The 26175-nt window shown below is 37.9% G+C and overlaps 1 protein-coding gene and 1 long non-coding RNA gene across 6 annotated transcripts in view; one reads left to right on the plus strand and one right to left on the minus strand.

Moving 5' to 3' along the window:
• Positions 1–1139: 1139 nt before the first annotated feature.
• Positions 1140–25896, plus strand: LOC131423316 (uncharacterized). Its single transcript, XR_009224709.1, has 3 exons — positions 1140–3372; positions 21525–21632; positions 24799–25896. It is a non-coding gene; the product is annotated as an uncharacterized LOC131423316 (long non-coding RNA).
• The window catches only part of Rai14 (retinoic acid induced 14), a 135298-nt gene continuing 119938 nt past the window's right edge, over positions 10816–26175 (minus strand). For all 5 annotated transcript variants that reach the window (XM_046422233.2, XM_046422236.2, XM_058572086.1 and 2 more), the window contains 7 exons: positions 24971–25057; positions 22672–22726; positions 20065–20183; positions 17784–19319; positions 16210–16359; positions 13285–13350; positions 10816–12709 (listed from right to left, as the gene is read on the minus strand). In XM_046422233.2, coding sequence (XP_046278189.1) covers positions 12632–12709; positions 13285–13350; positions 16210–16359; positions 17784–19319; positions 20065–20183; positions 22672–22726; positions 24971–25057 — 2091 coding nt within the window. In that variant the 3' untranslated portion in view covers positions 10816–12631. The remainder of the gene's footprint in view (positions 12710–13284; positions 13351–16209; positions 16360–17783; positions 19320–20064; positions 20184–22671; positions 22727–24970; positions 25058–26175) is intronic.

The following is a 26175-nucleotide window of genomic DNA, read 5'->3' on the forward strand; positions in this document are numbered from 1 at the left end:
CATTTGCAAAAAAAAAAATCTGACTTAAATTTCTTTTTCCTAATTTCTACTCTAGAGTACTCTCTAAAATGATTTTTTTTATCGTTATTGTTCCTGTTGTTATTGTTGTTTTTACTCTTAAAAGCCACACCTTTACATCTCCTGGGTCATCCAAACTATGGTCACCTACTTAGCTATTCTTTGGCAGGCTTGATGGAAAGAGTAACCAAACAAAGCAACTAGTTCTCAGCACTAAATGAAGTACAACCAATGGATTGGTTAATTCTCCTCCTTTTCGGGGGGGGGGGGGTCATTTCAGTATTTAATAGGAGATTCTAGTTAAGGAACTAAAACCCATATGTCTACTTTGGTGGTTGCTGTTAGGTGATGAGGAAAATGTGTTGAAAACACATGGTGGAAAATGTGGTTTATAAATATTTGTGAAATTCACTTCTCAAGGCTGTCATGTAAGTGGAATCCAAATCCAATGCACAATTATGGAACATTAATATCTACCAAGTCCCTCCTCATTTCATCCTAGAATGTGACTCATACTTGTGGATTCCCATCGGATCCACAAGTAGCTGTCTCTGACCCAGGTTCCAGTATACCCAATATCCAAATTTCAGATGGAATATTCACTAATTTCTCCCTCTAATCCCTATTTTCAAAACTCCTACATTCTGTTCCCATAAGATCTAGGGCACCACATTTAGGCCCCGCTCTTAAGGACAGGGCGCTTTCTCCTTTTCCGCATAGTTCCTCGGTAACTTGGTGAGCCCAGTGGCCACAGAACCGGGTCTGGAGCTCCCTCCTAGCACCGCGGAGGCTCCAGCGGGCAGCACTGGTCCGAGGCGGCGTTCTGCGGCGTACCTGGCCCCGGGCTGAGAAGCCACACCCCGGCTCTAGCCCTCCAGGCTCCCTCGCCCGCGCTGTTCGGCTACAGAGGGCGGCGTCAGCGTCGAGGCTTCGGCCGACCGGGTCCTGGGAGCCACAACTGTGCCCGGCGTTAACTAGAGGGTCAACAAGGTCGCCTTCGGCCTGGGCCGCCTGGATTCCTGCCCTGGAAAGACAATGGGGGTTGCCATGGGAACGGAACGTCCCCACCCCGCCGCCGTGAGCGCGGCGCCGTAGCCACGGCAACGCGGGGCACTTCCTGTTCCGTGGAATCCAGAGGCGGAGATCCCGCTGGCATCGGGCACCCCAAGTTGTGCGCCTTCTGTCAACGCGACTTCAAGCTAGTCCTTGAACTTGCCGCCTCGGCTGCTCCAATCGTGGTTTCCTCCCAGAGATGAGGAGCGGGGAAAGGAACACCGGTCTCCTAGACGCTAGTTGTTTAAAGCTGCGGTGTCTGTGCGGGTCGTTCAGCGACACACCTCGGCCAGCCGGCTCTGCGCTCTGCTCAGCGCACCCTGTACCCCGGCAGTCCCCCTGTGTTCTGGGTCCCCACACCCCTGAGGACAGACTCAATCAGATATAACTGTTGATGGCGCTGGCAGCCGGGCTCCTTTAGGAAACCCAGTGTCGGAAGTAAGTAACCTAAGAAATGAGCGGCTGGATCTACTAATTGTTAGCAGTTGGCATATTTTCAAGAGAGGAGGTGTCGCGATGGGCAAAAAGTGCGACTTATGCAGTGGAGGGGGAGAAATAAAGAATGTCCTTGTGCTTCTGCCGTTTTCAATGCTTTATTCACTCAAATCATTCAATACAATGCCATCTACAGGTTCTTATCAAGAAAATAACAATTCTTAATCCTAGGCATTGCATCAGACATAATCAATTCACAGCAAACAATTCTAGATTAATTCTAAGCACTGCAAACACACTTAATCATGGCAGGCTCATAGTAGACATTCCCTCTGCATGCTAAGCTGAAGTGTCAGATCAAAAGTCTCAGGCCTTAGGCTCTAAGTCCAGCAGATGCACATTCACTCAGACAGTGGGGATCATACAGGAACCAAGGCAGGCTTCTCCTGGGGTTGAGCTGATGGCTGGCTGAGGAGGCTGTCCTGGGAGAAGTCCTTTTCTCACTAGAGTCAAGAGGCTGCTGTAGAGTTTGAGAGCGGTGAGAACAGCAAAGAGGATCAGGTAGATGAGAAGAATTGGGATGTCAGTCCAAGTCCTCATCAGGCTCTCAGGCTTGTGTGCATCAGTGTCAGCTGGTTGAATGTCTGTTCATTTGCTCCATCATTTATACTAAATTTGGGGGTTTCTGATCACCCTTTCAATCCCTATCAGCTGCCACCGGATTTCTCAGTGATGTCATTTGTCCTGAGGTTAAAGCATCTGGTCTGGTCCGCACCACTGGTTTTCTTGCTTTTCCAGGGCAATATGTCAGAGACTTCACTCTGAGTTTGTCAGGGTAGGGAGAAGTGACTTGATTGTGTAGGAGGGCCATACTGGAGGGCTCCATAGGTGTACCAGGTGAGACTGTAGGTTTCAAACTGGAGTTTTAAAATGGAGTTGCTTAGGCTAAGACCTGAGGCCATCCTGACAGGAGAGCACATTTGGCAAACACCACATCACACCTGGTCAGTGGTCTGAAACACACAGTAGTAATGCACACAGGTGCGGAGGGAATTGTGGTCAATACCCAAGTAATCAGCACCAGTTCTGGCGCAATTGGGATTAAGGGTGTTATCAATGGACTGGGTCCGTGATGCTGGAATGGATATCCCCTCAATTTTTTTTCTTTTTCAAAAAAGAGAAGGCAGGCTAGGTAGAGAGAGATATTTACTGAGATCTTGAAAGATGGAATTTACATTTGTGTTTGTTTTTTATAGCTTTAGGATGGAAGTTAAGTTGCCATTGATCCAAGATTGCCAAGATAGCCTGTAGGTGGGTAGTGTTGTTTAAATGAGTGCTTAAAATCTCTTAAGTAAAACCTGGCTCATCTGTTAATTCAAGGATATCCTTGAGCTCCTGAACCAAAATTTTGGAAAAGAACCCACTCTTTTGACTCTCGGGCATGGAACAATTAATCAATGAACTTGATTTCAAGATGCCAATGTTCTTGCTTTAACTCTGTGTAGCCAAGAGCAAGTCAATCCATGGATACCAATTTTCTTTCCTTATACAGTGAAAGTGTACCAAAGTGTACCAAAGTGAAAGTGTACCAAAGACTGGATTTCAGGACATATTTTCTCCAACATTCAGTGAACCACCTTATATGCAAGCTTGCTGTCTATCACCCTTTTCAGCTTCAGGATTCTGTAAGGATTTTTGCGACTCTAGGAACAGTATTTAATATGTGTAGAGATTCAAAAGGAAGAAACTATTTCCTGTTCTCTAATACTTGTTTCTCTAACCCTTGTTAAGTTGGGCATCATCAAAGTGAAGTTTTATTATTCTTTCTGGGAAGTGACCATCAGAATGTTTCTAAGTGTATTAAAGGTAAGTTCTCTTTTCTAAACACTTGCTTTCACTGATTGTTGTAAAGTTTATTATGGTATCAGAACAGTCACTGATATCCCATTCCTAAAACGTATGCTCCTCCATTTAATTAACTCTGACCAGAATCATGTTGCTTTTGTCTGTAAAATTATAAACTCAGAGAAACTTGAAGACTCAAGAGAGTTCCAAAACTCTGTAATACATTTTCTTCTCTTGCCATCTTAATCCTATCCTGTTAGGGTTTGTAAACAAGTCAAGATGGCACCTGGCATTTTGCCAGAGGGAGTGGTTTGTGAAGTAAAGCCAGCAAGCCATTAAGTGTGGAGATTCCTTATTGGTTGACTGCTGTATCTAGTTTATGTTAATTAAGATAAGCTGTGTGGTGGAATGTATATATACCCCTCCTGTCCTACAATAAACGGCTCCCACTCCTGCTGTATCAATGTACACAAGTTGCTCGTCACCCCCCCCCCCCTGGTTATTTTGCTGCAGCCGGACTGCGGCACTATCCCCCAATGTAAAACTTTGTTGTAGTATATGCACTCTAGGATTGCTCACTCACTCCAGAATGGAATTCCAGTAAGCTGGGTGGACATTGTTTTGTTTTTTACCCTAGGTTCACTCACATTCCCTTCCTTGATCCCAACCAAGGTAGAAGAGGTAATCATTGCTGTTGCAGAAATCTCAGAGGAAGCATGTGTAGAGGGTATATCTAGAATTGTTCAGCTCCAAATCTAAATGTGATTATCTCTAAACAGTTTTGACCCTAGGAGCTATGAAATTTAAGAACAAGGAAATCCAAATAAAAGTTGTCTTGGAACACATTTTTTGATCTCTCAAGGCAAGGTTACTTCTGAGCTTCCTCACTATCCTGCCCACAGCCTTACCATGACATTCAATACACAATGTTGGCACTTCTGTTTACTTGCACATTTCTCACCCTCCATGCATCCTTTCATCCACCTAGACAAAAAGACCTATCTACTACTTCCTATCTGTCAGATACTGTTCTAAGCATTATGGAAGCAAAGATGAACAAACAAGCAAAGATTTTGCTCCTCTGGAATTTATATTCTACTAGATGATGAAAAAATGGGGATACTAATGAACAATATGGTGTCTTTGCAAGTTAGAAAAAGGCACATGCCTTAGGTAGTACACAGCAACACTGTGTGAATTATAAAAAGCTTCCTCCTCCAGCCAGACTTAGGCCCCTGCTAAGGAGTACAGTTCTTAGAACAGGGGAGACTGGATTTCAGGACATATTTTCTCCAACATTCAGTGAACCACCTTATATGCAAGCGAAAATTATATAGAGAACAATAAAACCAGGCAAGGGATCTAGAAAGTGATATGGTCATGTGGGCATGGGAATGCTTTTATATACTGTAGTTCAGAGTTTATCACTGACAAGATAGCACTGAGCTATCTTGGACAAGAGGAGCAAAATCATACAAACATATAGAACATTGTAGGATGTTGATAGCAAGCGCAAAGGCCCTGAGATAGGAGCATGTTTAATGGAGGCAAGGAATAGTAAAAGGGCAATAAAATTGAGGATACAAGAGGGGGCTAGGGTTGTGGCTCAGTGGAAGAGAGCTTGCCTAGCATGTGTGAGGCACTGGGTTCAATCCTTAGCACCACATACAAATAAATAAAATAAAGGTCCATCAAAAACTAAAAAATATTTTTTAAAAATGAGGATACAAGAGAGTTGACAGTATACAGGGCATCAAATCATACCAGGCCTTGTAGCAATCCGGCCACCCACTCAGAATACTTAATAGTAGGTACCAGGTAACAGGCCATTTGAGTAGCTGTGAGCTCCATATAAGCAGGAGCTGTTATCACCATTGAGTCTGTAGCATTCAGCACAGTGCCTGGATATAATCATTGGTCAATGACATTTAATAAATGAAATCATCTTTAGGGACTATTAGTGGAGACTCTTGCCTCTCAGTGTTATCAGTTCCTCCATTGTTGCCCATTTGTAACAAGTCACCACAAACTTACTTGCTTAATAAAACATCAAATTATTTAATTCTGGAAGTCAGTGATCTGTAATGGGTGTCACTGGGATAAAGTCAAGATGTTGGCAAGAGTGATTCCTTCTGAGTGAAGTTTCATTTAATTATTTGTCTAGCTCCTAGAGCCTACTTATATTCCTTTATTTAGGATCCCTTCCTCCATCTTCTGAAACCAGCAGCAGAGCATCTCCAAATCTCTCCTTAACTCTTTCATCCTTTTACTTTAAAGGACCCTCTTGTTGTATTAGGTCCACATGGATAATCTTATTTTAAGGCAAACTGATATTAATTCTCCCTTGCCATCTAAGTTAATATATCCATAGATTCCAGGAATTACCAAGTTGGACTGGTATTTAATCTGACTTAAAGGCAGGGTTTTAAAAATATTTTAGTTGTAGATAGACACAATATTTTTATTTATTTATTTATTTCTATGTGGTGTTGAGGATTGAACCCAGTGCCTCATCTGTGCTAAGCAAATGCTTTACCACTAAGCTACAACCCCAACCCAGGTTTTGAAGACTTCTTAAGATAATACATAGGGAGCCCCTCACTACCCATCTCCTCTGGCCCTTAAAGCTTATAACTTTTGATTATGTCCTGCTTCTTTTTCTCTCCTCCACAACCTTTTTATAACTGGTACATCTACTCAGTTCTTAGGTGTGCCTTTTCTTTTCTTCCCATTGTAGGGCCTGGTTTATAATAAGTGTGTAGAAGTATCTCTTTCCTGTCTTCTTACCACCATCTCTTAGAACTCAGTGCAGGGAAGACTTCCCAACTTCTTGGTCCCTCAGCCAACTTCTGTGGCCAATTCACAGTATCCACCATACCTGAGCTCTTGTTCTTTTGATTATTTTTCCAATATACTCCACACTTCCATAATGCTTACAAGTCCTCTGCCCTGAGCTGGTGAACAGAAATTACTACTCTGGGAATGTCCTGCTTCCAACAGTCCAATCTGATGCTTTTCCGAGAACACTGTACCTTGCAGTCTGCATGTAAGCTTTGTTTAAAGAGCATCACCCCCATTTTTGATGGATAGTATTTCTGCTGTCATCAGCACACAACAGTCCAGATTTATGTCACATTGCAAAAATGTTGTGCTTCAACATGTTCTGGGAACATTTTCCCCACACAGCATATTGTGCTTATCTTAGGATGGGTGGGTTTAATTATTAAGGCTTTGGAGTCTGTCTTGAGAGATTTTATGTGAGGAGAACAACTTAATATCTCTTGTTGAACCAATAGGAAGGAAAAGGCCATTCTTCTCAATCTGGCATGCACAATATTCTGCATTTTGAAAATTGCTTATATGATGATGGAAGCTAATGTGAAAATAGGCAATTTGAAAGTTATCCACAGAATCCTCACATGTGTGTAAAGACATGCATAGGATCCTCATTGATTGCATCATTTTGTAGCTTTGAGATACTGGAAGCATATTAAACACCCTTCAGTAGGGAACTGGTTAAATATAGTTAGCACTAAGAAATATTGGCAGTTAAAAAGGCATGAGGTGTGTGCCAACAAAACCATCTCCAAGGTGTTTAAAGAAAGTAAGATACTCACCTATAAAATGTCTCAACTCACCCAAGAAACTTCATAACTACTGCTTCTAGGGGAGGTGAACTAAAGGTTAGGAGCAAGAGATTTATTTTTGGTTTATTTCATTTGTTCAACAAGTAGAGCCTGAAAAATCATCACTGAGGGATGCGTTTCTTTTTAGCTTTTGAGGCATTTCTTTCCATCTAACACTTATTTGAATATATCTAGGTTTCCTGCCTAGCAGAGTGTCCCCATGATATCACCCTGTGGATTGTTAGGTTGGCCCCAGCTGAAGTAAGTTCTCTCAAGGTGCATACACTTGATAATTTAAAGTGGCAAAACCTTGTATCATTTGCATTTTTTTTTTTTTGATGGAAGGTGGAGGGAGGCATTAAAGGCTCACTTAGCAAACCCTGAGAATCACACACATACTTTGAACAAGTTTTACTGTGCAGTACAAAGCAGTAATAAGCTTAAGTAGAGGTGGAGGATTCATGTTGTCAATGGCCTTAATACTAATTGATTGACAAATGGCCTTAATACTAATTGATTTATGGGTATCAATATATACTAATATATCATGCTACTTTGCTGAATTCATTTGAGGTCTAGAAGCTTTCTGTTTTATTTTGTGTGTGTGTGTGTGTCTTCTATATATAGAATCATGTCAGCAAATAGGAATAGTTAGAGCTCTTCTTTTCCTATTTGTGTCCCTTTAATTTCTTTCTTTTGCCTGATTGCTTTGGCTAGGGTTTCAAGGACAAGGTTGAATAGAAGTGGTGAAAGAAGGCATCTCTGTCTTGTTCCTATATTTGGAGGGAATGCTTTCAATTTTTCTCCATTTAGAATGGTGCTGACCTTGGATTTAGCATATATAGGTTTTACAGTGTTGAGGTATATTCCTACTATCCCTAGTTTTTCCAGTATTTGGAGCATGAAGGGATACTCAAAATCAAGAATCAATAAATAGGATGATATCAAACTGAAAAGCTTCTTTACAGCAAAGGAAACAATCAGTAATATGAACAAAGAGACTACAGAATGTGAGAATATCTTTGCCACCTTCACATGAGAGCATTAATCTTCATGATATCAAAACCTTTTTCTGTATCTATTGAGATAGTCATGCGATTCTTGTCTTTTATCCTGTTGATGTGATGAATTATGTTTATTGATTTTGTTTGTTGAACCAACCTTGCAACCCTGGGAGGAACCCCACTTGATTATGGTACACCATCTTTTTACTATGTTTTTGTATGCAGTTTGCCAGTATTTTATTAAGAATTTTTGCATCTATGTTCATGAGGGATATTGGTCTGAAGGTTTCTTTCCTTGATGTGTCTTTTTCTGGTTTTGGCATCAGGATGATACTAACTTCATAGAATGAGTTTGGAAGAGTTCCCCCCTTTTCTATTTCATAGAATAATTTGAGGAGTAGTGAGTGGTGTAAGTTCTTCTTTGAAGGTCTGGTAAAACTCAGCTGAGAATCTTTCTGGGCTTTTTTTGATGTTAGGCTTTTGATGGCATCTTCAATTTCATTGCTTGGAAGTATGTTTAAGTTTTTATGTCTTCCTGCATTCCTATACACCAGTGGTAAATCAGCTGAAAGAGAATTAGGAAAACTATTCCATTCACAGTAGTTTCCCAAAAAATAACAACAATAAACAAAAACAAACAAAACACTTGGGAATCAATTTAACAAAAGAAGTGAAAGACCTCTACAATGAAAACTACAGATCACTAAAGAAAGGAATTGAAGAAGACCTTAGAAGATGGAAAGATCTTCCATGTTCTTGGTTAGGCAGAAAATTAATATAATCAAAATGGCCATATGGATGATGTTCTTCATAGAAATAGAAAAAGTAGTCATGAAATTTATTTAGAAAAATAAGACGCCTAGAATAGCCAAAGCAAGCCTCAGTGAGAAAAGTGAAGTAGGAGACATCACAATACCTGAACTTAAATTATACTACAGGGCTATAGTATCAAAACCAGGATGGTATTGGCACAAAAACAGACATAAATGGAACAGAAAAGAAGACACAGAGACTAACCTACATACATACAGTTATCTCATCCTAAACACAGGTACCATCAATATACATTGGAGAAAAGGTAGCTTCTTCAACAAATGGCCTGAGAAACCTAGAAATCCATTTGTAGAGGAATGAAATTTAATCCCTTTTTTCTCACCTTGCACAAAAATCAACTCAAAGTGGATTAAGGACCTATGCATCAGACTGGATACCCTGTGCCTATTTAAAGAAAATATAGGCCCAACTCTATAAGTTGGCTTAGGAACCGAATTCCTAAATAAGACTCCTAAAGTGCAAGAAATAAAATTATGAATCAATAAGTAAGATGGTATCACACTAAAAAGCTTCTGCACAGCAAAGGAAACAATCAGGAACATGAACAGAGAGACTACAGAATGGGGGAATATATTTGCCACCTGCAAATGAGAGCATTAATTTTCAGGATACAAGAACTCAAAAACTTAACAAAAAATCAAATAACCCAGTCAATAAATGGGCTCAGGAACTGAGCAGGCACTTCACATAATAAGCAATACGAATGGCCAACGGATATATGAAAAAATGTTCAACATTTCCAGCAATTAGGGACATGCAAATTAAAACTACACTGAGATTCCACTTCACTCTAGTCAGAATGACAATTACCAAGAACACAAGTAATAATAAATATTGGCAAAGATATAGGGGGAAAGGTTTATTCATTCATTGCTGGTGGGACTGCAAATTGGTGTGATCACATGAAAAGAGTATAGGAAATTTGGAATGGAATTATTTGACTCATTTATCCCACTCCTTGGTATATACCCAAAGAACTTAAAATCAGCATACTACAGTGGTGCAGCCACATCAATGTTTATAGCAGCTCAGTTCACAATACCTAAGCTATGAAAACAGCTGGGATGCCCTTCAGCAGATGAATGGATTAAGAAACTGTGGTATGTATACACAATGGAATATTACTCAACCATAAAGAATGAAATTATGGTATTTGCCAGTAAATGGATGGAACTGGAGACTATCATGCTAGGTGAAATAAGCCAATACCCCCAAACCAAAGGCTGAATATTCTTTCTGATATATGGATGCTGACACAAAATAAGGGTGAGGGAGGGAAGAATAAAAGTTCATTGGATTAGACAAAGGGGAATAAAGGGAAAGGAAGGGGGATGAGAATAGTATAGACAGTAGAATAAATTGGACAGAGCATTCCTATGTTCGTATATGAATACACGACCAGGGTTACTCTGCATCATGTACAACCAGAAGAATAGGATCCTAATTAGAACAAAGTATACTCCATGCATGTATAATACGTCAAAATATACTCTACTGTCATGTATATCTAAAAATAATAAAAAATTCAAAAAAAGCCCCACCAAAAAAAAGAGAATACTTATTATTCAAATAGCTGCACCTATTTCACTGTCGTTGGTATTTGTGATTTTAACCTGCAAGAATAAATTCTTGTTTCAAGAATGAGTTATCCTTGTTAGGGTAGGAGAATGTATTTTAATTTTTTAAAGCATTATTACCTTTAAAGAAGAACATGGGTGTAGGGTGATGGAATCTAGTGGAGGCTTCCATGATAAAAAGGCAACAGAGCAAACAAGAGGCAATTTTGAATTAATATAATTGAATAGATATAATTGCCCCAACGTTTCTGATAATTGGGGCAGGCTCAGGATGAAAACAAGAGCTGGGAGACAGAATGAGTTGAGGCTGTGTGGACAGCTCCCACCATCTGAGCATCGTGCAAAATAGAAAAACCTCACTGAAATGCTGTTGAACTGATCAGAAGATATAGGTATGTTTATGAAGACACCAAAACAACAGAGTTGCAAAATGAAACAAGTTTATTTTCTGCAGTAATTTCTGCAAATTACAAAGACAAAATGCTAAACTACAGCATATAACTTTTCATATTTAACCAGAGTACTTGTAATAAATATGCATCCTGAAACAAGATAAAAGGCTACACTTTGTCAGGCATCCTACAAAATGTCTCAAGTTTTATACTCTGCAGCATTTCTGTGCGGGGGACATGTCAGGGGCTGTTTTGTATTTTCTTAAGTGCTGTGACAAAAAGTCCTTTCACATTTCTTTGGAGCATTTTTGAAATTGCTTAACTATAATTAAACAACTTAAGAATTAAGTAACAACACCAAGCTTTAAAGCCATTTTTGTTTTGCTGTTGTTGGTCCTTATTCAATACAGATTAACATATCATCCAGTTCAGCCGAACGCCCCCTGAGCCCAGGCAGCCCTGTGATAAGTGGGCCCTGTCAAAACAGGCCTCCACTTTTAGTTATAGACTAAAAGTTCTGTGTTCTGTTTTTCTCCCTTAAGATCAATGCCATAAGAGAAGCTGCAAGCAAGTAAGAAACATTTTTATCCTGAAAGTGAAGTGAACAGAAATATTTTCCCCCAAGACTTTTGCTATGCACCATGTTTCCATATCAGGATTTTTAGTTTCAAAGCTGGAAAACTGATTGGTACTAACAGTCCTTCCAGAGACAGTTTATGGGTACTTGTAGAGTTGGGACATTCACAAATATTAAACGGGTAAAAAGAGGATTTACTATTTTCAGAAATGCACTGCAGCTCTGAGGAAATGTGGCAGAAAGTCCTAGGGGTATTGGTGGTAGTTGGGAATACAGACTATCTTTGCTATAGCTGAAAACTTTGAGGAAAAAGTTATATTTTTAAAAAGTCTTAAGCATGGTTACCTAAAAAATAGTTTGTTAATATAATCTAATGTAATTTCACTTATTTAGGGGCTTAGATATGAAAACATCTTAAAGAGCCAATAAAAATATTATAGAGAAAAAAACCCCACTTTTTTAAAAAATTGAGGTTAAGTACTATGAGGCATTTCTTTTGGCTGTAAACATACAGTTTACTGTCCCTTGTTGAAACATAAATGTTTGGATTTCCTGAGCTTCACAGGTAACAGCAGGAGGCAAGTTTGCATAGAAAATTTGCAATATGTCAATGATTTGCTTACAAAAACTTTTAAGGACAGTTTGCTTTTGCTTTTAAACTTCATATTTTAGTTAATAGTGCTCATCAAACTGAAATTGATAAGCAGAGTGAGGAGATATATAAGGCAGCTTGAGGGGAGAGAAGGTGGAATTAGAGATTTTAAATCCACAGGATATTATGAAAAAGGGTGTTAAGCATTCACTTTGTTAACTAGTGCCATAAGAATTTGGTTAGAAATTAAATCATGTTTTGAAATTGGAAACCAAAGCCTAAAAGAGCTCTCCTGTGCTGATTGGCACAGCCCAAAGAGAAACTGAAGAAACATTCACTGCGTGGAGTCTTCAATGGATCACTCAGTAGTGATGAAGCCACTCAGCTGGTTAAGGGGTCTACCCACCAACATCAGGACCAGACCTCTGGGTGTAGCTGATCTCAGCTCTGAAATCTGAAGGGATGATGGACTTTCACCTCTGTGGTCTGAAGTCTCTAAGCAGTTCTGAGGAGGAGACACATTTCCTGGGGACTTGTCCTCAGAATCCTTTGGAAAGGGAAGAAGCTATGCTAGGTCACAGTGCATACCACGAATGAGAACGATGGCAGTGGTTGCCAACAACTGGGTCTAATACCAAGATGGACGACAAGGGGCAGTGTTCTCTCAAGGAATCCACTTTACTTCTTTTGCGACTGGTTTTTACACATGGTAAGGATTTGCTTCAGTACTTTCTGGACATCTTCATCCATCTGGCCCTAGAAATTCACACAAAAGACATTCATTAGAACCTCTATTAAGTCATGGCACTTCCTCTCCTAGGAATGAGGGCTGGCTGGCTGAAGGCCTTGGCTTATTCCCTTCAACTCTCAGAGGAATGTCAGCCCTATCTTTCCCAAATTTCTGTGAGGACTGAGTCAAAGAGGATGGCTTTTATCCATCAGGAGGAGGATGAGGCTGGGTCTGCCAAAGCCCTCAGCAAAGGGTGTCTAGGGTCTCAGTTGCAAATGAACATCAACAAAGGCAGGGGTAAGGCAGTGCCTAGGACTCTGGGAATATCTGCATGCCTGGAAACCAAATTCTGGTCTTCCTGATGGGGGACAGCAGCCACAAATTCATTCATCTCATTATGATGAGGCTGCTACAAATAAAGAGGTTCAAGACTCTTGACCCAAAATCTGAAACAAAGAAAAAGGCATCTTAAAGCCTGCTAATGAAAAATATTCTCCTCTAATTCTTATTCCTTCTATTTGTTTGAATGATGGCAGTGTTGGCAACATCTGCTGCTATTTTTCTTTAGGATGTCCAGATACTTCACTAGGCGTTACCATACCTGCACAGCATACAGAAGATGCATTCTATAAACTGATATGACCTCCTGGTGTTGTTTCTTGCAATCCTAAAGAGAAAATTTAACATTATTAGGAGATCTTTAAAGAACAAAAACAACAACAACAACAAGGAAAACATGGGAAAACAGCCATTAGCTACTATGCAACTGATTCCCTCCACTAGCATAAGAAGCTTGTTTGCTGCGAGTTCACTATATACTTATTATTATAATATTCTTAGAAACAAACCTGCCTATTTCATTTTGGCATGCCAAATTTAGAAGAAATTTTATGTAAAAAGTTATTTTAATCCTAAGTTTTAAAAAACATGTGTACACATGCATATATACATATCATTTGCTCATAGTAAATAGTGTAAGGAAGTTGATTAAATGCAAAAAAATGATTTCCTCAGTTGGCGAATTATTGGCAATTTTTATTTATTAGCTGTCAGTGTACTGTGGAGGCAATCTCAAATGGTTGCTCACTACAGCTGTTGATGGATTTATTTCTCCTTGTTGAATTTTAACTCTGGTTTCTCTCAGTGACATGTATCCAGGATCCTAACTCTTCCCTGAAGTATTCTCATTCTAAGAGGTCCTTTCTACTACTTCATCATGAAAATTGAGACCATTTAATATAGATTACTTCAGAAGCTTACAAATGTGCAGAAATACCTCTTCTCACCTCCTTCCTATCAGTGTTAGAATATGAGCTATTTTTTTTTTAATTAAAGGACAATCTTTGAAACCTCAGTTCTTTGAAGTTCATGCCATAAGAAGGTACATATGATACAAATTGAGAATCTCTTATCCTTGGGATAGAAGCAGATGTGTTTTGGATTTAAGATTTTTTTTTTTTCAGATTTGGACTATTTGCATAAACATTCCTGGATGAGCATCCCCTCACCTGAAAATCTGAAATCACAAATGCTACAAAATTGGTGCTCAAAATTTGTGATTTTGGGACATTTTACATTTCAGATTTTTGGATTAGGGACACTAAGCCTGTACCTCTCTATGTTGTTTCCTTCTTACCTCTCAGCTCTCTCCATACAATTATTTAGCTTCTGATCACTGTCTTCCTTTCCATCTCCCCTTCTGTTATCATTTTGTTGACTTCAACATCTAAGTGAATGACCCATCTAAAATCTGTGTCTTTCAGTTTCTATGACTTGCTCTTCTTTCTTTTAGCTACTTGCTCTCAAGGTCATATTTCTGCCTCTATCATAACCACCTCTGAAATCTCAAATGAAAGCACCCCACTCTGTGACCACAATCTATTTTTCTAGCAAACTTGCTTGCCTCTGACCCCTTCTATGACTCTTTGATCCCATCAGATACCTATCTGCTTAATTCATTTTTCTACTGTCAGCCTATTGCCAAGGGCCACCTAAGTGATGCATCTCAGTCGTTGCTGAATAAGTATGAGTTCTTACACAACCCTTCAAGATCCATGCAAGCATTACCACCTGTAGGAAGCTTTTCATGACTCACCCAGGTTGGGTAGATATGTTTCCTCCATAAGCACAGTATGCTAGGCATTTTATTATAACTGGATGCTTGCTTACCATACCAATTTATATTGAGAACAGATTCTGAGAGAGCAGGGGCTGTGTTTTATTCATTTTTATATCATTGACATATGCACTACTGATACATGAGAGCTCAATAAACACACTAAATACTTGTATGGATTACTATATAAGTCAGCACTTTATCTACAAATCTAGAATAATTGTTTTGTCAGGAAAGTAACCTGCAGAACCCAGTAAGGAGCATCTCCTACTGATTCCACCATTGCTAGAACTGTTAATAAAGAGCTAGATTTGTACTTTGTGGCCAGAAAGAGTAAGGACTGTAGAAAACGTGTCCCCCCCCCCCCCACTGTTAAATTTATGAAGAAATCAAATCCATTTTCTGCTTGTGAAAGGAAGCTAGAGAGAATCCATGGAAAACTAACCTTGACTTCTTATAGAAAATGTAACATACCTTGTCAACTAAAACCTTAACAGATATTTGATAGGTTAAATAATGGTCCTCAAAAAATTTCCACATCATAATCCCCAGAACCTGTAAATGTTGCCTATTATAGATGGTACTAAGAATTTAGAGATGGAGAGAGAGATATTCACGGATGACATGAGTAGGCTTTAAAATGTAAAAAATAAGGGTCCTTACATTAGGGAGGCAAGGAAGTCAAAAGAAGGAGATAGGGGGATAAAAGCAGCTCAAGTGACTTGCTCTGAAGATCATCAAGGGGTCAGGAACCTAGGAGAGCAGTTGGCATTAAGAAGCTGGAAAGTCAAAGAGATGGAGCCTGTTTGACCTATAGCCTCAAGAAGGAATCAGCCCTGTCAACAACTTCACTTTAGTCCAGTGAAACATATTTTGGACTTCTGGTCTCCAGACTCATAAGATATTAACTTCATGTTGTATAAAGCCAAGTTTGTGGTGATTTGTTACAGTGGCCATAGGAAACCCATACAGATATTGAAAGGACTTTCCTGGGTGAAATAGAGGGGCCAGGAAGCAGTTTTTGTGTATGTGTAGATACACAACTACCAGAGATTCTGGCCCCTAATGAGAAAAAGCTCTTGCCACTGCCATCGATGGAGAACAACCATTGCAGAAAGAAGAAAAGTGGTGGAAAGTTAGTGAATGAGTGAATAAGCAGCAACTTCCCACTGATTTCTCCCTTCCCAACAATGCATTTGACCCATCTCATTATGGACCATGATTGGGACTTTCACCTGTGCTTCTCTCTTTTGCCCTCATCAAAGAAGTCTTCAGTTCATTGCTCACTGAAGTACAACATTCCTTTAGGCTGGGAGTCTGTGTTTGTGGCTCCTGGCCCTGATGGCTAAATTGGTATGTCATCTGCCCTGCCCTCACCCCAAAACAGGCAGTGGAAGAAAGCCCACTCACAGCCAGCTGGTTCTGGAGCTGTTTGATCTGCTGTTGCAGCACTTCCAGCTGCTGACTCTGTCTTTTGGATGAGCTTGTTGAGTAGGAGAGCTGGGAGAGGCTGTTGAGGGCCTCCTTCAATTTGGTGACTTCCTTTGACATCTCATTTATCTAGTGAAAAAGGAAAACTGTTTCAATAGGCATCTAATGTATCTTTAGAAGCAAAATTCCAGATATTTGTTGGCTTCTAATAGAGTCATATCTTTTGGTCTCTGGAACTTGAGATTCTGGAACAATTTCTTTTTAATTTTTTACAGGAAACCCACAAACTGAAACAGATAATAAAATCAGGCAGATCAACAAAGCTCTCTATATCTATTCTGTTCAGATGTAATCCCCTGAATTACGTATTGTTTTGGTGCATGGGCCTAACAAGAGCTGTGATACTAATTTCCTCATTTTACCCTTAAAAAAAGTGTGGTTAAAAAATAGCAGGACTGGGATTAGAAACATTTTTTATTTGAAGACAACTACATTTTGTCCAATATTGCCAACATGGACAATCAGGAATTAGTCCTAGAGCCCTTATATCTCTGGACATCTTGGTTTGAAGTAAACTCAGCCTCCCACTTCATCCCACCACTCCCTATTTCCCCATTCCATAGGTCTTTGAAGTGCTTTTTGAAGTATTCATTACAAAAAGATAAATGGTGCTTATAAATAAATTCAGAGTCTCCACCATGTGGGACTGGGGATGGGGAGCAGATGCAGGTACAAAATCATCATGAACTTATGAACCTACTCTTTGCTCCCCTCCTTTCTCTGCACCATATCCAGTGCCATCTCGAAATTGCCTATTCCCACCATGTTCCTCTTCTCTTCCTATACACCTTTGAAAATGGGGGCCAGAGAGAGTAGTGATATTTATGCTGACTCAGGGATGAGGAGTCATGGAGCTTTGAGGAGTAGGATTAAGTCTAGGAGTATTTGGATTTCCATATGATGGAGAAATCTACCCTGGATTTAAAGAGAAGTATTAAGAGATAATACACTTTCAGATACTTCTGATCCCCCAAACAGGCAGAGCTTCCATAAAATCATTTTTAAAGGACAAGTATGTACCACATATGTGAAAATATATATATATAAAGGGAAGTGGCAGAAGATTGGTATTTTTTAAAAATCAAGATCTAGCATACTTTTTTTTTTTTTTGGCCAGGCAGCGTGGGGGTGGGGGGTTGCTGAGGATTGACCCCAGGCCCTTGCACTTGTTAAGCAAGCACTGTACCGCTTAGCTCCATCCCCAGCTCTTTTTAAAATTTTAAAATAGAGTCTAAGTTGACCAGGCCTTTAACTTGGGCTCCTCCTTCCTCAGCCTCTTGAGTAGCTGGGATAACAGGTGTATACTAACACATCTGGCTCCTCCAACATACTGTTCTTAGTGTGACTTTAAGGGACAGATTTAATCATGTACAGAGTCTCTAAGCATTCTCAATAGATGAGTGTCAACAAATCCTATAAATGTTTCATATAGTAAAACTTCAGGGTCTTAGGACCTATTAGCAGAAACCCAATGGCAACAGAATTTCACCAACCTTTTTATCTTTATCCTCCTCCAGTCTTGAAGAACTCTCAGAATATCTTTTCATTTCGGCAAGTTCCTCCTGAGCTTGCTGGAATTTTTGCAGAAGTTCATTTACTTCTTGGTCTTTGGATTTCAAAAGAGTCTGAATGTTTTCCTTTTCCCTTTTCATTTGTGAGACCTCACTTCGAACCTGGGCAACCTCTGAATGGACCTTCTCTTTCTCCTTTACTGAATCCTTTAATTTTGATGCCAATGCACTCACTTCACTCTCCAAGGATGACTGGAGCTTTTCATAGGAAGACCTGGGTACCATTGTGTCAGTCATAGCAGCTTTCTCCTCTAGGAGCTGCTTCTCCAATTTTGCCACTTCCACTTCTTTGCTCGCCAGGTGCTCTTTAAGACTGCTTATCTTCTCTTCCATCTCTTTCCCAGTTGTCCTCAGTGAGGTTATCACTTGCAAATGTTCTGTGATGGACACAGAGTTCTCTTTCTGTGCATCCACCAATTGCTTGAGCTGGGTCAACTCATTTAATACTTTTGAATACTGGGACTTCATTTCAGACAGTGCCTCTTCCGCTTTGGCCTTGGACACATTTGTCACCTGCATCAGTTTCTCATGCTCTGCTTTGTGGATGTATTCAGTTGCTACATCTTCTAGAGACTTCCTCTTCCTATAATCCTCCAGCTCAGCCTGGGCTTCTTTGTACAGCTGCGACAGCTCACTTACCTGTTTATTGAGTTCATCTATCATCCTGTTCATGGCCTCTTTCATGTCCCCAGCTTCATCACTGGCTTCCTGTGTCATCTGACTTTTTAGTGTGTCTTTTAATTTCATGATTTCTTCTTGGGCCTCCTGGTATTTCTCAAACAAAAATGCTTTCTCCTTATTCATATTCTCAATAACAGAGCAGTATGAACTTTTCATTTCCTCATACTCTTCCACAGGTGCCTTAATCACTACATCTTTTTCCTTCTCCACAAGTTTTTCCTCTAACTCTCTCACTTTCTCTTTATTTCTTTCACTTTCTTCTAACGCGTTCTGCAGATCCTGCTTTAGCATATCTATTTCCCTGTCTGTGACCTTCAGCTCATGGAGATGTGAATAGCTATCTACACCCTCATGAGACAAGAGACCCAGTTTCATCTGCTTCTGAACACTCAGGACTTCTTTCATTGCCTCCTCATACTTGCTCTGAGTTTCTTTAAGTTTCTGACTGAGGTCTGAGCCATTCTCTGAAATCTCTGTGTCGTTCAAGCATACCAGTTCTGTCCTTCGGGACTGGAGTTCAGCCTGTAGCTGCCTCCTCTCTGCTTCCGACCTCTCCAATCTCTTCTGCAAGTCTTGCGAAATCTCTTGTAGTTGCTGAATTCTAACATCACTGTCAAGAGTGGGTTTCCCCAAAGAATGCATTGAGACAGATGGAGATGATTTGGAGTCTGGGGAAGAGGCCTCACTAGGTTTGCCCAGGGGTGGGGCCACATCAGTCTGGGTAGAATGGAAAGAATCAAAGCTTAGGTCTCCTTCTGCCTCCTTTGGTGATTTGGCCTGGGAAATAAAGCAGGAATTAAACGGCACTAAATTAAATGAACAAGCACCAGAGTGAGAAGAACAAGTCTAAAATTTAGGTACAGGAGAGCTGGGTGATCGTTTTCCATGTGTACTCCTTTACCATAATAAATATATTGTTTGGGACATAAGAGTCAGATTTACAACACAAAGCTTATTCTGTGCTCTATTAGAACAGATTATTTGTGTCATTTAAAAAAATACCGGAATTGTTTTGCCTATTAAAAACCTCCCACTCAAATATTTATTTCTTATATCATTCTAGTTGCCCAGAGAGGCAATAGGCATAGTACAGCTATTTCCTATCAAGTTCTTGAGAGTACTGTATGATCAACTTTACAAAATGAAAGGAAAATATTATATACAAATATATATACTTATGCACATGTATATATAAAATGTTTAAATTTTAAAATATAGACATTTAAATGTATAAAAATAGAAAATTATAAAATTTTATGCACAATTTTTCATAGCATTCTATGTAATGAATCTATAAACAAATTTTATTTGTGTAAAATTTTTTATATATTCTATTTATATTTAAATGTTAATAATTTATATGTAATTATATAACTATATATGTAATTATATAAAATTTACCAATTTACAGAAATAGAATTAATGAAGAATACTGTTATCTACCCAAGAAACTTATGTACACCCCCAAAATATAGCCATTTGACTCCACAGAATTATCTGTGGTAGTAATCTATTTAGCTACCTGTAATTTATCTTGTAACTCCTTGTTGTGTAAAGTAAGGGAGGCAACTTTTGCTTGCAACAGCACAAGAAGATCTTGTTGGTCAGCTTCAGAACTTATATCCAATAAGCTATCGGCACCTTGGAAAGGAGAAAGGCAATTTAAAATGTTTTTAAAAATTAAACTGCTGTTTCTCTAATTTCTAACAAACTCACTTTCTGGCTTAACCAGTTCTTCTTCAAAGTCCTAACTATAACCATTCCTCATCCCCAGTTGGGTAGATGAATAGAAATTACTGGCATTTCCTGACTATAGTATTTGTAGCACAGGTGTATCAAGCTAATTATAAAACTGATGGATTTGGGCATTATTCATTCACTTGATTAATCTTGGTTTCTGGTTTCTCTCTGTACCTCATTAAGTCTCAGTTATGTGAATCCTTCTAGAAAGATCTCTGGAACCTGATTTATTTCTTATTCCTACCAGAGCATTACTTAAGTTCAGACTTCTATCACCTTTCTCGGAAACTTTGCACATGGCTTACTCAGATGCCCCATATATTCTCCCCAGTAAAAATGTAGGGACATAAATGCTACTTAAAGTGTTCACTGAGATAAGACATGGAACTTGATCCAGAATAAAACAACAATGTCAGATTAGTCTTCCCAAAACATACGTCAGGCCATTCCTTTGGTTCAAATGCTTTGTTTCCCTCCAAAAATAATCTCCAAACTCCTTTATATGGGTTAAGGCCTCTTTATCTGGCCCCAGTCTTATTTTTCTGGTTTATGACTCACTACATCTTTCCTAAATTTCCATTTCCTCAGACTCTTTGTTTATCCACAGGACGTCCTTGCATCTCTTTACCTAGATACCTTTTTTTTTGTACCAGGGATTGAACTCAGAGACACCCAACTACTAAGCCACATCCTCAGCCCTATATTGTATTTTATTTAGAGAAAATGTCTCTCTGAGTTGCTTAGTGCCTGGCCATTGCTGATTTTGAACTCACAATCCTCCTACCTCAGCCTTCTGAGCCACTGGGATTTCAGGTGTGCGTCACTGAACCCAGCTAGATAACTCTTGAGCATCCTTTACAACCCCGTCAAAGTTTACCTCCTCCTTAAAAGCGTTCACTGACCACCTGGCATGAAATGATTTTCTCCAAATCACACTATAATCACTATAATCACAGTTAGTAAACCACACTTTTTAGCATCATACTGATTATCATGCCTGAATAGTATTTGAAACAATGCTACTCAAAGTGTTCACTAGGATAAGACATGGAACTAGCTTCAGAACAAAATGAAATGCAGAAAGACTTCCTATGAAAAAACGTCAGTTGCACAAGATGATATAGCCGGATGACTTTCTGGTGAAAACTCTTTTATTATTGCCGACTGGCAATAGTTTATAGATGACTCTTTGAAAAGTACAAATCTAAATTTTTTACTATTATGCTTTTAATTTATTCACAGCCATTCAATGCAGAGATGAAAACTTTAATCTTAATTTGGATGGACGAAAAAATGATGTTTTTTCATAGAAAAATTTACATCTGATATAAGGCATTGTTCTGATGTATGGTAAGTCCTCTGAGTTTTGTGAGTCCTCCTAAGATAAAGTCTGGTGTGATAAACTTGGGAATTGAAGCATGACCTCAATTCTAATCAACAGAAGTTACTTCTCAGATACAATGGATGGTTTTAAAAGTAAACCATGTAAAACCTGTTCAAAGTATTAACATTGATCTCTGCCAGGAATTTGAAAGTTTAATATTTCTCAATTTGGCAAATCAAAGGTCCAGACTCATATAAAATGCACAATACTCTAAGAAACTGAGTGCTGGAGCTAAAGGGAAACCTTGAAATCATCTACTCTATTATAAATTAATTCTGAAGAAATCATACTACATTCTTATAGATTCAGTTAAACTTTAGGAATCTCCATCTTCTTTAGAAGGGACTCTTAAAAGATACAACAAATTAAACCTATCTTCGTTAAGACAGTTTGACTGTGTGGTTTACTTGTAAATCTAAGTGGTAAAGTTACATTGTGACAGTCATGGAGGTGCATGGTTTTCTCCCTTCATGATATAATTTGCTGCTCAGCTGCAATGAGTGCTCTATGCTATTAGCTAACAGCCTACAGCCTGTTTTTAAATGCATAGGATAAAATATACCGTAATCTATAAGATTATCTTGTAACACACCAAATAATAATATCCAAAAGCAGGTCTAATAACTGCCATGATTTCTAGTGGTGATATTATAAATGAATTTCCAATATATCTGCAATAACAGTAAGGTGACAGGAAATTGGCAGGGAATTCTCTTGTGATAAAGTCACTGGTCTGCTAATACCCCTGTGTTTATTTCCTATATTCATAATTGAATGAAATGCTAACATTTAATTATGGACAAGTGAAAACAGAAATGGACTTTTTTACATACCAAAGTTAGATATTTTTTAAAATCCAGGTTCAGGCCCCTGAAGCCCAGAGCTGCATTATTGGCAGCTCTATGACCACAGGCTGTTCCTGGCTTTGTCTTTGCTCTGTTCAAAGAGACATGGAGTAAAGACAGTTTGTTCAAAGAAACAGAAACAGATGCTGCTTTATCTTACCTGTAGTACTGTCACTTAGTCTATCTTTGTTTTCTCGTATAGAACTAATCTCAGCCTGCAGAAAAAAAAAATGATGTAAAAATAATACTCCTAAATATAACATTGCACAAAAGAATCAGGTAGATTTTCCTCCTTAAGCTTACAGAGAGCAGAGTCTGTTATCCTACAAGAAAAATAAAAAATCTGAAGGAAAGAAGATATTTTACAAGTGAAAACATGGCAATTATCTACTAAGGTATAACTTTTTAAATATTAGAAATTTCAGAGTGCATATTTTCAAAACACTTTTCAGAAATATAATTTAGGGAGCACAACACAAATATATTTAAAATTATAATAATTTCATGCCATAGTTTACATATTGGGCTATGTCCTAAATAAATAAGATGGAAAAGACTACTTTCTTAATGATGTCAAATAGAAGTTATATTTATCTGGGTTATACATTAAAGTATATTAGAAGTAGATGTTTTTAGCTTAATCATTTTTTAAATTATCTGTATTAATCTAATTAATCTTTCTAAAAGACATGCTAATAAATAAGACCTAAAAGGAATAAGAAGATAATTTTATAAGGGGAAAAATGCATACACTCTTGGATTGTCAACTGATCCCTTAAAGATTTCCTCTAACCCTCTGTCCCGGAATATCTGTTAATATATTACAAAAATTCTTGGAACTTCAAAGACAAACTCTCATTTCAAGGCTTTTGTTTCAAAACATTATATTAACTTGCCAAAAATTTATTATGTTTCATCTAGATGAACCCTAGACAATGATAAGAGATTACTTTTCAGCAAAGGAACTTTTGCAAAAGCCAAAATGCTAAAAATTAAGTTGCTTATTTTTGGCAAATGTTTCTCTTTATAAAAAGCTGTCCTTTCCCTTTTCCAGAAAATGTACATATTTTAACTATATAAGGTATAATATACTATTCAAATTTTCTAATCTGAAGGGGTTTTGACAGATGTATAACCATGGAACTAACACTATAATCAAGATCTAGAATATTTCCTTTTCCCTGAGAGTTTACTCATGCATTTATCACAGCTAATCCTACCCACTCCATTCTTAGGCAACCTGTCCATTTTGCATTTTCTAAAACTGCTATAAATGGAATGTAATGGAAAAAGTGGGGATATTTTTGTGGCTTACTACTTTCATTCAGCATGATGATTTTCAGATTTGTCTATGATGTTGCTTGCACTGCAGCACATTCCTATTTTTGCTGAGTAACATTATTTTATATGAATATATCTCATTATCTGTATTATTCACTTGTTGATACACATTTAGGTCATTTCCAATTTAGGAACACTGTGAATAAAGCTACTCTAAACATCTATATATAATGTTTTATATAGATATGCTTTTAGTTCTCCTGGGTTAAACACCCATAAGTGGATGACTGTATCATCTTGTAGGTATTTGTGTAACTTTTAAGGAAACTATTAGTTTTCTGAAGTAGTTTGTACCATGTAATTTCCTCCAACAGAATATTAGCAGTCTAATTCTTCCACATCCTTCCACATCTAATTTTTCCACTAACATACTTTATCTAAGGATCCAATACAGGATATTGCATTGTACATAGAGAATTTTTAAAAAATGTAACGTTTGCCACTTCATAAATAATGTTTATTAAGTAATAAAAGGAGTGACTACAAGTCAGAAGCCAGTAACTTTCACACCTTTTAAAAAATTAATTTAATTTTTAATGAATAAAGGAAAAAAATATGTATTTACCATGTACATCATTATGTCTTGAAATATGTATATAATATAGCTAAATTGTACTAATCAACATATGCATTACCTCACATATCATTTTTTTTGTGATTAGAATACTTAAATCTACTCTCTTAGCAATTATCCAAAATACAGCACATTGTTATTAACTATGGCCACCATATTGTACAATAGATCTCTTGAATTTCTTCTCCTGTTGAACTGAGATGTACACTTTGACCAACATATCCCCAATCTCTCCACTCCCTATTCCCCCATTGTATTCTTTTATGAGTTCTATTTTTTTGGATTCCATAAGTAACCTTTGTCCATTTTTTCCTATTGAAGAAAATTATTGATTAGTAATTGCAATTAATTCTCCCTATTCTTGTTTTACAGTGTCTAAGCCAGGAAAAATAATCAAGGAGTCCTTCATGATGAAAAGATTGTGAGCGAATGACTGAGAAGTATATTCTACTTTATTTATATTTGTCCAGTGTTATATAACTTAAAGCAAGTCTATGATGTATCATAAAATACAAGAACAAAATTGAATCTAGAAAGGAAATACCTTGAAGGGTGCTTCTGCAAAAAATACTGATTCCTTTCCCGAAAGTGGTGTTGAAGTTATTGATCTTGGGGAAGACACGTCACTCAACTAAAAGAAGAAAATGAAAACCACCAGTAAAGAATGTGTCCTCAAAGTATTTTCTTTTCTAGTGCTGTTGAAGCAACATCCAGGCAACTAAACTCAGTAAGTTATCCTTAGCTTCAGTTAACACAGGCAATTCAGCTATATCAAATAATTTTTGAGTTTTGCAGAGTATAACTTTGCTCCTATGTTAACTAGAATCAGTTTTTTATAAAACTTCTATTATAGGCTGAGAATAGTATTAATGAATAGTATTTCATGTTAAAATATATTTATAATTATTTATCAGTGAGATATTTCTATTATTTGAATAGATTATTCTTTTCATGACATGATTTTAAACAATAAACCCCAACCTGTTTTGTTTGCCATTTCACAGATTTCTGTGCTTCCTTCTCTATGAAGTAGTTTTTATAAGTTCAGAAATAAAATTATTTTTAGTATTAATCAACTGTAAATGTAATTAGAAAAACACATTTTAGCAATGTTTTAAGAAACCAACTTAAGTTCACTTTAATCTAACTGCCTCACTAACTACTCATTATCTTACCCTTAACTCTTACTAGAATTGTTAATATGAGGAACTAAAAATAGGCTGACTTATTATTATCTTAGAAAAATTTCTATCATAATATTATTTAAAAAAATTTTTTTTTGTGTGCCAGGGATTGAACCCAGAAGCATTTAATCACTGAACCACATCCCCAGCCTTTTTTACTTTTTATTTTGAGATAAGGTCTTGCTAAGTTGCTTAGGGTTGCTTAGGGTCTTGCTAAGTTGCTGAGGCTGGCTTTCAATTCACCATCCTCCTGCCTTAGGTTCCTAAACCACTGGGATTACATGCATGTGCCACTGTGCCTGGCCTGTCATAAGATTTTGAGAAATTTCTTGAGGCTTTTAAAAAAGATACTATTTAATCCTCCAGTTTTGAAACAGATAAAAGTCAACATTGTTTCCATACTAATTATCAAAATACTTCCTATCACAATTTGTAATCTACAAAATTTAAGAAAATTTTAAATGTGCGCTAAGGGTCAGGTCTAAAACATTACTTTGTGACCTAAACGCAAAATGATGAAACTATTGTTGTTTTTCTGCTTATTGATTGCTGGTTTGCTTTGGTT

Source organism: Marmota monax, unplaced genomic scaffold (assembly GCF_021218885.2).
Source record: "Marmota monax isolate L192 unplaced genomic scaffold, Marmota_monax_Labrador192_F-V1.1 WCK01_AAM20220418_F8-fsc00077, whole genome shotgun sequence".
NCBI classification, from domain to species: Eukaryota; Metazoa; Chordata; class Mammalia; order Rodentia; family Sciuridae; genus Marmota; species Marmota monax.